General features: G+C 56.6%; 1 protein-coding gene across 2 annotated transcripts in view; it reads left to right on the top strand.

The window, feature by feature from the left end:
- Positions 1-10,532, top strand: part of STXBP1 (syntaxin binding protein 1) — a 66,562-nt gene that overhangs the window by 50,581 nt on the left and 5,449 nt on the right. Inside the window, exons 14-19 of one of the 2 annotated variants that reach the window (XM_079112928.1) lie at positions 1,192-1,330; positions 1,935-2,044; positions 3,042-3,143; positions 5,006-5,091; positions 6,477-6,631; positions 8,238-8,363. In XM_079112928.1, the coding sequence (XP_078969054.1) occupies positions 1,192-1,330; positions 1,935-2,044; positions 3,042-3,143; positions 5,006-5,091; positions 6,477-6,631; positions 8,238-8,347 (702 nt within the window). In that variant the 3' untranslated portion in view covers positions 8,348-8,363. The remainder of the gene's footprint in view (positions 1-1,191; positions 1,331-1,934; positions 2,045-3,041; positions 3,144-5,005; positions 5,092-6,476; positions 6,632-8,237; positions 8,364-10,532) is intronic. The other variant, XM_079112929.1, reaches the window with a different exon arrangement.

Consider the following 10,532-nt stretch of genomic DNA (forward strand, 5'->3'; position numbering starts at 1 on the left):
TTGAGATTAATCTTTGGAAGCTTAAATTTTTTGAGAAGTGCTCGAAAGTATTGTTGGACTATTTCATTTTCCTGAGTTGACGGAAGGTGCTAGAGGTGTGTTCTGCTGAGCAGGTGTCTCTGGAGGCTGAGGTGAAGGGTGTCTGCCTCCCTCAGACCCAGCCTGGAAAGAGTCTAGGAACTCAAGATCGTCATTCATATGGGCTCCTGGCACTTGACAGAAGAGCCCTCCAACAGCCTCCTAAGAGTCACAAAGGAATTGGCTCTCTGAGGACTAGAGCAGGTGGCTCTTGGTGCTGGGGGCAACATGCTACTCTCTGGACAGGGTCTTGCCTGATTTTTTGGTACTGGGGATTGAACCCAGAGGCACTTAACCACCGAGGCACATCTCCAGCCCTTTTGTGTATTTTCCTTAGAGACAGGGTCTCACTGGTTGCTTAGGGCCTCTCTAAGTTGCCGAGACTGGCTTTGAACTCTCCATCCTGGGGAGGCCTCAGCCCCCTGAGCTGCTGGGATCACAGGCGTGCACCACCACACCCACTTCATCTGCAGCCCTTTTGTCAGCCTTTCTTTCCGTCCTTCTTTCCTCCCTTCTCTCCCTGAGTGGATTTGCAGATTTGGGAGCCACCTCTTTTTCCCCACATGCTTGAAAAACAAATGGTAGGAAGATTAAAAACCGAGGTTAAAACCCTAGAGTGGTTGAAACTCAAAAAGCATAGTCTTTTTTTTTTTTTTTTTTTTTTTTTTGCGGTGCTGGGGATTGAACTCAGGGCCTTGTGCTTGTAATGCAAGCACTCTACCAACTGAGCCATATCCCCAGCCCAAAAAGCATAGTCTTGTGGAGTGGGAAGAACGCAGCCCACCAATGCCACGCCCTCCCAGGCAGGGAGCGTGCCCCTTTGGTCCCACCCCCTCAGCAGGCCCACCTGCAGGGGATAGCCCACCTTTACACAGGTGGCAAATCACCAGGGCTTCTAATTTTAGAAAGAAGGCCTGACCTCTTCTGTGTGCTCCCCGAGGTTGTCGAAGGCAGATGACACTGAAGCCAATGGCAGTTCATTGAGAGGGGAGGCCCGTGTACCACCTGCAGCCGTGCCATGGAGCCCGATGTTCATGGCTGTGAACGTTCTAAGAGCTGCCATCTATCCAAATTGTCACCAGAGATAGGGCCAGCAAGGTGTGTTTCCTACAGGACCTGGCGATGGGCACAGACGCTGAGGGGGAGAAGATCAAGGACCCCATGAGAGCCATCGTCCCCATTCTGTTGGATGCGAATGTCAGCACTTACGACAAAATCCGCATCATCCTTCTCTACATCTTTCTGAAGAATGGTAGGCAGGGTGGGCCGCAGAGAAGGGTCAGGCTGGAAGAGGGGACACAGAGTGGAGACGTGGCTTAGAAGACCTGGAAGGGGGAGGGAATAAGATCTCTGTGTCTGGGAATGTGATGTACTAAAGCCAGTTGCAGCGAGGGGCTGAGTGGCTCGGACTCAGCAATGTAGCCTGGGCGACGTCGAGCAGGGCTGGCGGGGGGCAGGGCTGCCGGCTGCCACCCCCATGAGCCCGCATCCTGTTTGCCATCTCTGCTTTTAAAAAACTCACCTTTGCCTGTGATAGTTGCCCAGAAGTGTCCACTGTGCAAAAGATGGGTAATAAGTCGCCCGTCCAGTTCGCCCTGGAGGCAGGACGGGGCCCGGCAGGGAGAGCTGAGGCCAGCAAGAGCGAGAGATGGATGGTGAGGGGCAGTCGCTGAAGCCATCCCTCAGGACAGGGTGCTGCGTCACTAAGGGCTCCAGCAGAAACAGAATATTTATTTTGCCCTCATCTTAGAGGCCTGTTGCTGTGGTAGGCAGATGGGTTTCCATTCCCTTTGAGCAGAGGACGGAAGCAGCTGTCTCTGCTTCCGGGTGTGGTGACCAGTGGCTTGTGCTGGCAGGCATCACCGAGGAGAACCTGAACAAGCTGATCCAGCACGCCCAGATCCCCCCTGAGGACAGCGAGATCATCACCAACATGGCTCACCTGGGTGTGCCCATCGTCACGGATGTAAGGGCCGGCTTTGCGGGCGGGGAGAGGCAGGAGGGGGCTGGCCTGTGGCGTCTGCTCTGCACCGACCAGCTGACAGCACCTCCTGACCCACCCGGGCACCCCATACTCAGCATGAAGCGAGAGGACAGAGCAGAGGGGAGGGGCATGGGCCCGCGGGCAGGCAGAGATGGACATGCACTCAGAGAGTCGCACTGTCCCTACAGCTGAGCTGTCTGCACCAAACAGAGGTGTCACCCTGGCCTCACCTGGCATGTCTCAAGGTCAGCCTGGCTTTACCTTTTGACACGTCAGACTTGGCTTCTCCTGGGAGGATGACAGTGTCACCCCTGGAGGCAAGGCCTGCCACCTCTGAGTCCCCAGCCCTGGGACTGATGAAGACCGAATCAGACAGGTCATCCTGCAGAGAGAGCAACTGGGCAGGGCTCCCCTGGACCTTTGCAGGACACACTGCCACGCACCTACTCCAGGAACCCCACTGTGCGCTTCCCATCTGCAGGCCGTCAGCCCAAAGTGCAGTCCTAACAGATAAAGCAACAGGCGGTCTGGAATCTTAAAGACAGGCTTTGTTTCATTGCCACTGACTGTAGGCCCGGAACTGGCGGGAGTTGGTCTTTTTGGATCCTTGTTCACAAGAGAGATCAAAATAACGGAGGTGACTCACTCCGTACCACCCGTGCTGTTGAAGTGGATAAAGACTGTCATATCTAAGTGGTATTTTCTCCTCTAATAGCAAACAGGTTTTTTAACTACCTGGATTTTTTTTTTTTTAAACGACACATATTTGACCCACATTTGCCATTTTTTATGACTTCAAAGAACCAAACTTGTCCAGGTTCCTGAAAGGGGTCCATCTTGGACTATTTTGAGGAAAACCTTGACCCTTATAAGTCTTTGCCAATGCTAACTCTGCAGGACGACCTTAGGAGACTCCAGGGCCAGCAGAGGTGAGCGGGGCCCAGGGAGCCTGTCTAATCTTGTGTGTGCTCTGATTCAGTCCACGCTGCGCCGCAGGAGCAAGCCTGAGCGGAAGGAACGCATCAGTGAGCAGACCTACCAGCTCTCACGATGGACCCCGATTATTAAGGACATCATGGAGGTCAGTGGCAGGGCTGAGCGGGGGACAGCCAGGGCCTAGGGCTCTTCACTGGATGGCCCAGGTGCTTCCAGCATCCTGTGCTCTCAGATGCCGTGACCCCTGTAGTTTTCCTTGAGGACGAGCTTCCAGGCCTCCAGAGCGTCAGCCCTCTGGTGCTCTCTGTTCTGAGGGATCCTGAAGAACTGTGAGACTGCCAGCTGTAGACCCCAGAGAGCCGCTTTTCTGCTGCTCCTGTCTTGAGGACTTAGCCCCCTCGCTCTAGAGGCCCTTCGATGATGTGTATCCGAAGTAGCCAGGCCCAGCCTGTAGTGCCAGTTACTTGGGGAGGCTGAGGCAGGAGGATTGCAAGTTCAAGGCAAGCCTCAATAATTTAGTGATGCCTTAAGCAACTTAGCAAGATCCTGTCTCAAAATATAAAATAAAAAGAACTGGGGATGTAGTTCAGTGGTAGAGCACTCCTGGGTTAATCCCCAGTACCCAAACCAAACTCTGGAACAAAGGAAGTAGGCCCATCATGGCATCTCCAAGGTCAGCTGAGGAGCACGTGCAGGCTCTGCTGGGGGAGGTGAGTGTGCACACCTCTTGCCTCGGATGGGTGTCAGGGGAAAGGCCTTGGGAAGGTGACTGCAGCTGGCCCTGCCTCTCGTCCTGCTGCTCTCCTCCCAGAGCCCTCCAGTCACCAGAGACCAGCCCTCTGTTCTGCTCTTCTCCTGGCCATTGCCTAGAACGCTCTGGCCCTTCCTCTCCACGTCCCGAGTCCTGCTTTCCTTTAAAGTTCCCTGCTGTCTCACCATGTCCAAATGCTGTCCCACCTCTGACGGACCACCCACCACCACCCGAGGCCTCTGAATCTGCAGCATGCGTGAGGCCTGCTGCTTACAGGCGCGCGTGCTGCTCAGTCTGGGGTCCCCGTCACTTGGACTGCTAGGTCGTCTGGCACAGAGCCTCCTGCCGATCTGTGGGCTGAGGCTGTGGAGGGGCGGTGACACGGCCCCCTGCAGCGTCGCCACCTTCTTGCAGTGTAGCAGGAAGGAAACCTGTGTTGAGCCCTGCATTGCTAGGATTTTGGGGCTGGGACTCAGATCAGCCATGTGACTTCCATACTCCACAGGCAAATTAACGGGGGCCCAGAGAGCGAAGGGACTTGCCAGGATCCCTTGGTTCCTTCCATGGCAGCAGGTTCCTGCTGAATGAAGCGTTAGAGGTCATCCGCCAGCACCATAGCAACAAGCCCGCCGTGTGCAGCTAGAACGCACAAATAGAACAGGGAGAAAATGAATGTATTTTAAATAGAGTGAGTCAGCGTCCTATTTTTAAAATCTTCAAACCAAAAGGCTGGGTGGACCCGAAACATCCAGAAGCAATTACATCCTTCTTTTGGTGGAGCAGAGGAAACCAGCCCGCCTCTCCCCACTTTGCTCTCTGCTCCTGTCCACCCCTCCTGGTACCCGAGGGAGACATGTGCAAGCACCGTGGCTGGAGGAGCGTGGATTCCCAGGCAGCAGGGGTTGGGTGACTGGAACCACCCGCCAGATAATCAGCCTGAGAAACAGGAGACCCCGCCGGGTCCAGCTCCACCAGGCTGGTGGCCGGTATCGGGGTCTAGTGGACACCAGGTGCGTGCGGCTTCCGGCAGGCTGAAGAGGGGAGACACTGGAAGGAAATGAAAGGATCGCTTTTCTGGTTTTCGCTGCAGCTCTGTCAGTGTCACAGCTGGTTGCAGAGCCAGTGGCCAGAGGAACCCACACCAGACGCCGCTGGCTGTGGCCAGGCAGGCTGTGGTGTTCTTCCAGCCATCCGCGTGGCTCGCGGCAGCCATTCGAGCGGATGGCAAACACGATCTCCACCATTTTTCTCCCCAGGACACGATCGAAGACAAACTTGATACCAAGCACTACCCGTACATCTCCACCCGCTCCTCCGCCTCCTTCAGCACCACCGCTGTCAGGTGGGTGGACGTGGAAAAGGCAGGGTGACGTCTGGTCGCAGTGAGGCAGTGGGACCCCGAGGACCCGCCCTCTGCTTCCATCAGGGCCACTGCAGACTGAGCCCTTGTCACAGCCTGGCCTCCCACTCCTTGCTTGTCCTTGCACCAGCCAGCCTGCTTCTGCCTCAGAGCCTTTGCCCCTGCTTCTCTTTGCTGAAATTATGCATCTTCACACAGTTTGCCTCTTGTCTTCTTCAGGTCTTCATCATTTTAAACAGATGGCCCTGTTTAAAATCAGCAGGCCAGCATTCAGGGCAGTTCTGCCCCTAAGAGCCCAAGTGTGGAAGCAGCCCACCTACTGACCGTGGGTCTGCAGAATGTGGGGTGTCCACACAGAGGCTCCCGAGAGCAGTCAGGCTGAGCACCCAAGCTGGGGCAGCACTGTCAGTGGCTCGAGAGGGCATCTGGCTGACAGGTGGCCACTCCGCCCTCTTCTCCTGCCCTCCCCTCCTGTCTTCACTGTTACCCTTTTCCAGGACCTGGGTGGCATCTGTTGCATTGGCACCCCTTCCGACAGCAAGTAGTGCCTGGCCCAGGCTGGTTGGGAGCTCAGGATAACTGCACAGGGAAAGAGACCCAGAGTGTGGACTGGCCGTGTGTGCCTTCCAGACTAGGAGAGGGCCCGCACTGCCACCCTGAATCAGGACGGGCGGAGCATTCCGTGTGCAGAGGAGGCTCATCCCCGTCCTTTCATACTTCCCATTTTCTTGCCCATTTCCACCTCTTCCCGGGTCTCTGCTGTGGGCAGAGAGAGGTCCGCTGCAAGGCTGCCCTGCCCTGGGTCCCCCGTGCTTCTGGGGAGGCAGCCACTCGGTGTGGCCTAGTCAGGCTTTGTGACCTCCCAGTACCTGACCCCATGGCACTGAGCTCTGTCCTATCACTGTTCAGACCTGCTTCTCTCTCCCACCCACTCTGTCAAACCGTGGCCCCGAGGTAGGCACAGATGGTCTCTCTGGGAGGCCCAGTCCTCGTGAGGCCTGGGCAGTATGTGTTTGCCCAGGAGACCCACGTGGCACGTGGAGACAGACCCCAGACACTGCCGTCACTGCTCGGTGCCATCAGTGTCCCAGACAAACTCTGTCTGGAGCAGATGCCTGAGCACGCGTGTGCCTGTGGAGCTGCAGAACGTGCACGTCACACCTGGAGCTGAGCCGCCTCTCGCTGCCACGCGCTTCTGAGCCTGACGACATGGCTGCAGAGGTGCCGCAATCATCTGTGCAGCCGGACGGCTCAGAAACGGCCCAGCAGCTCAGAGGGCGACACTTCTCAGGCGTCTCCCCTGAAGGGGCACAGCGCTGGGGTTGTGGGGGCGAGCAGACGCTCACCTCCTCTCTCTTCTCCCTTAGCGCCCGCTACGGGCACTGGCACAAGAACAAGGCCCCCGGGGAGTACCGCAGTGGCCCCCGCCTGATCATTTTCATCCTGGGGGGCGTGAGCCTGAGCGAGATGCGCTGTGCTTACGAGGTGACCCAGGCCAATGGCAAGTGGGAGGTGCTGATCGGTGAGTAGCGCATGGGCTCCACGGCGAGAGCTGCCTCATCGTGCTGACGCATCCCACGCTTTGGTGTCGCATCCATCTTAGGGTCTGCACTGCCCAGCACAACACAGGTGACCATTTGTGGGTGGCAGAAACTGAGGGGCTGACTGTCCCTTCCTCGCGTGTGTCATGAGGCGGAAAGTGCCCGATCAGAGTCCAGCAGACTGAGGCTCAGAGCTGTGCTCTGCCATGCCAAGCGGGGTCCCCTGGAGCAAGTGGCTTCCTCTCCCAGCCTCCATTTCCTACGCTGCAGCACAGGGCTCCGCACACACTGGCCGCCTCCAGTTGGGCTGAGGTGGGAGTTGCAGGGCCCCAGCGTCAGGCCTCCTGGCACGGACGCCACAGGGCTGGGGCATCATCACCGTCCTCCACGTCAGCCGGAACGATGGAACTCGTGGTCCTGGTCTCTGGGTTCTGTCGAGGCCCTGTCCAGCTCCTCGGGTTGCGGCTGCCGCACGCTTTCCAGTATGTCACACTGGTTTCCAGAGAGGAGGCAGCTTGCGCAGCGGCTCCAGCGCAGCAGGGATTCTTCCTCCTTCTACTCCAGGAGCTACCGCGGGTGAAGCGTGAGCAGGGAGAAACCTTGCTTTCTCCAGACGCCCCCCTTTTGTCCCTTCACATCCTTAACACAGTGGTTTTGCCCAGGTGTCCCTCTTGACACTGATTGGCAAGAGGTGCTCACGTGCACAGCCCTGGCCCAGCTCCGCCCTCGGCAGGAACACGCCCATGCTGAGCAAGGCCTGAGGTCGAGACCTGGTCTCCCTCAGGAAGGGGTAGACCTGCTCTCCGAGGCCAAGGACGGCCTCCTGGCCATTTACATGGGAGCCACTGCAGGGCCCTGACTGCCTAGTCAGGGGGCTTCTCTGACCTCTGCCTCAGTGCCCAGTACTGGTCGCAATCCCAGGCACAGTTACCATCTCAACAGCAAGTGTCAGTTTTATTCCTCCAAAGTGGAGTGATTGGGTCACAGTGCCCCAGAGCTATCCAGGAGAGTGGGCGCCACGGACCAGTCCCTAGGGCTGCTCCTGCGTTCCTCGAAATGGACCAGATGGTGTCTACCACCTTCTCGGTCCCACGACCCCTCGCAGCTCCCTGGGCTTCCCTGTCTGGCCTCCGGGCCTCCCTGTAATTGTTTCTCCTCTTTTGTGGTGCAGGCCCCTGGTCAGCTCTCTGTCCCCGCTTGCCTGTGTTGCATGAACGTGTTGGATAATTCCGAGCAGACACAGCTCTCCTGGGCAGATGCTGTCACAGCCAGGCTTTGGGTGTGGTCTCCCTCTACCCTTTCGCACCTGTTTGAGTTTCTCTGAGGGGAGGCGGAAACCTGGGGCTAGGACATTGCCCATGCAGGTTCATGGAGGGCCTCGCGCAGACAGCCTGTGTCCGCTGTGTGGCCTCAGCTGCTTTGTGCACGCCAGCCACCTTGCCTCTGTGTGCACATGTGCATGCACGTGCACAAGCGTGTGCATCTTGCTTCCTCACACCACTGGCTGTGTAAAGTGTAGGCCTAAGTTGGCATGCTCCTGTGACGTTCCTGTGTTCAAGCAGTCAGCTGGCCTCTGTTCTCCCACAGGTTCTACTCATATTCTTACTCCCACCAAATTTCTCATGGACCTGAGACACCCCGACTTCAGGGAGTCCTCTAGGGTATCTTTTGAGGATCAGGCTCCAACAATGGAGTGAGAGCCAAAGAAACAAAGTAAAAGCAGCTTATTACAGAAAAGAAACTCTTCCACTCTGAAGGGTTTTCTTTGATTATTCCGTCACTCTTTCTTTTTTTTTTTTCTTTTCCCCTTTTTAGTTTCTTATTTCTTTAATTTTTCTTTTAACAAGAAAATGCTTGCAGTTCTTAACGCCGATTGAAAATGTGTCCAGTGCTGCCTCGTGCCCTGCCCTGAAGCCCTCGGGGCTCCGACCTGCCCGCTCACTCGTGCCCTGGGTGACAGCCGCAGGCACTGGGTGTAAACTGCAGTGAGAGCGACTGCAGGAACAGCCCTCAGACAGGGAGCTGGAGGTGGAGGGAGGCCTACGGCCAGGAGTGGCCTGAGCACTCCAGAGGAACGGAGAGGGTGGCTTGGGAGCACGAGAGTGAGGCCAGCGGACACTCGGCAGAGGGGCCCTCACCAGAGGCGGACCTCTGGGGGAGATGCCCACGGGCACCGGCGCTGAGGAAGGCTTGGCCAGGAGCCGCGGGACAGACTCTGGACAGCAGCGCCAGACGTACCTTTCAAAGGACAGGCACTTCCTAAGGCACAAAGGCTAAGTTCGGGTGGTCAGCAGATGAGCGTGTGTGCTTGGTGCACGCCAGTCCCCAGTGGGAGGGACTTCCATCTCATCTTCCTCTGCTGGAATGGCACTTCATAGCCATTTGCTAAAAAACTGCTCTTATTTTAATTCTCCTGTGGATCTTTTGAGAGTCGAATAATGGCACCCTCTCTTCCTCTGACGTGTCTTGTGAGGTCTGGAGCCTTTCTGCAGGAGTTCGTTCTTAACACTCTGCTTTGAAGAGCGTGGTCATGCCTGGGTGTGGTGGCGCATGCCTGTAATCTGAGCAGCCTGGGAGGCTGAGGCAGGAGGACTGCGAGTTCAAGGCCAGCCTCAGCAACTTAGCAAGGCCATATCTCAAAATAAAATATAAAGGGCTGGGGATGTGGCTCACAGGTAGAGCACCCCTGGGCTCGATACCCAGTACTGCAAAAAGAGAGAGAGAGAGAGAATATTATTTTTTGACATTGTCCTCATTCCTTCCTCTTTCCACCCTTCATATGTCAGGAAACTCCCAGTGTGTTTACGTGGCAGTAGCACACCAGTGCACAAGCCCTCCGTCCCAGCATTCATGTCCGCCTTGTTGACGCTCAGGGATGGGGCCACCTTTGTGTACCTGACTTTTATGCCCCACTGATCATGGGCTTTAAAAACGCCCTTTGCCACGAGCTGAGACGTGGCCCACTAAGTCATGGAACAGACTCCCTGTGAGCAGTGGAGAGAGGGCTGGGCTGAGATCTAGGACTGGACTCCAGCCTTGCTTGTCCACGGGACACCTGTGTGACTGAGGAGGTCACCCCCATTCCCTGGCCCCTGTATATGCACACAAGGGGCGAGGTGCCTTTGAGCTCTGACGGCTGTGATCCACTCAGTCCCCGAGGCCACGGACACCTGCCCGCCCTCTTTTCAGTGAATGTCTGGGGACTGGCCCATCAGACCCTTGGCTTGGTGACATCAGAAGTGTGCTCTTTAACATAAAGAAAATGGTGCTCCATCTGGAAGGGAGGCACAGAGGCCACTTCTCTCTTCCTCCTCCCTCTTCTTGGGATAGGGCTGGCTCGCCCGCTGGGAGGAGAGGCTGAGCACAACTTGTAGTGAGCCAGTCCGAGCTGGTGACAGCTGGCCCTGGCTCCCACCTTCCTGGGCTCACCTTCCTCTAGACAGCAAGGCGGCGGGCGGGGTGGGGGGTGTGTGAAAGCAGCTGTTAGGAGGGCAGGCCTGTTCCCTGGAGCAGCTTGATGGTCGTTAAGTCAGAGACATCCTGGCCTGTGTGCAGGTGGCAAACAGTGGGTGACATTTGCTGCAAGATATATTTGAAGACTTCCAGAAGAACACATAAGTGTTTGACAGCAGACCACTTGTAGGACCAGAAAGAACCACATTGCTTCCAAAGAAGCTTCTCTGCAGAACGTTTTCCTTGGTCTTACATTTCGATCCCAGCGAGGGCCCCAGCTGCCATCAGAACAGAGGGGGAGTACACAGACTCCAGTTGTATGTTCTTGGCTTTTGAAATCGTTTGCTGGACAGTGGGGTTTTACAGAGCTCAGCTAACAAGCCGCGAGGCCCCAGGTGAGGTGTTGCTTGCCTGTAATCCCAGTGACTT

Source organism: Sciurus vulgaris, assembly GCF_902686455.1.
Source record: "Sciurus vulgaris genome assembly, chromosome: 15".
Lineage (NCBI taxonomy): Eukaryota > Metazoa > Chordata > Mammalia > Rodentia > Sciuridae > Sciurus > Sciurus vulgaris.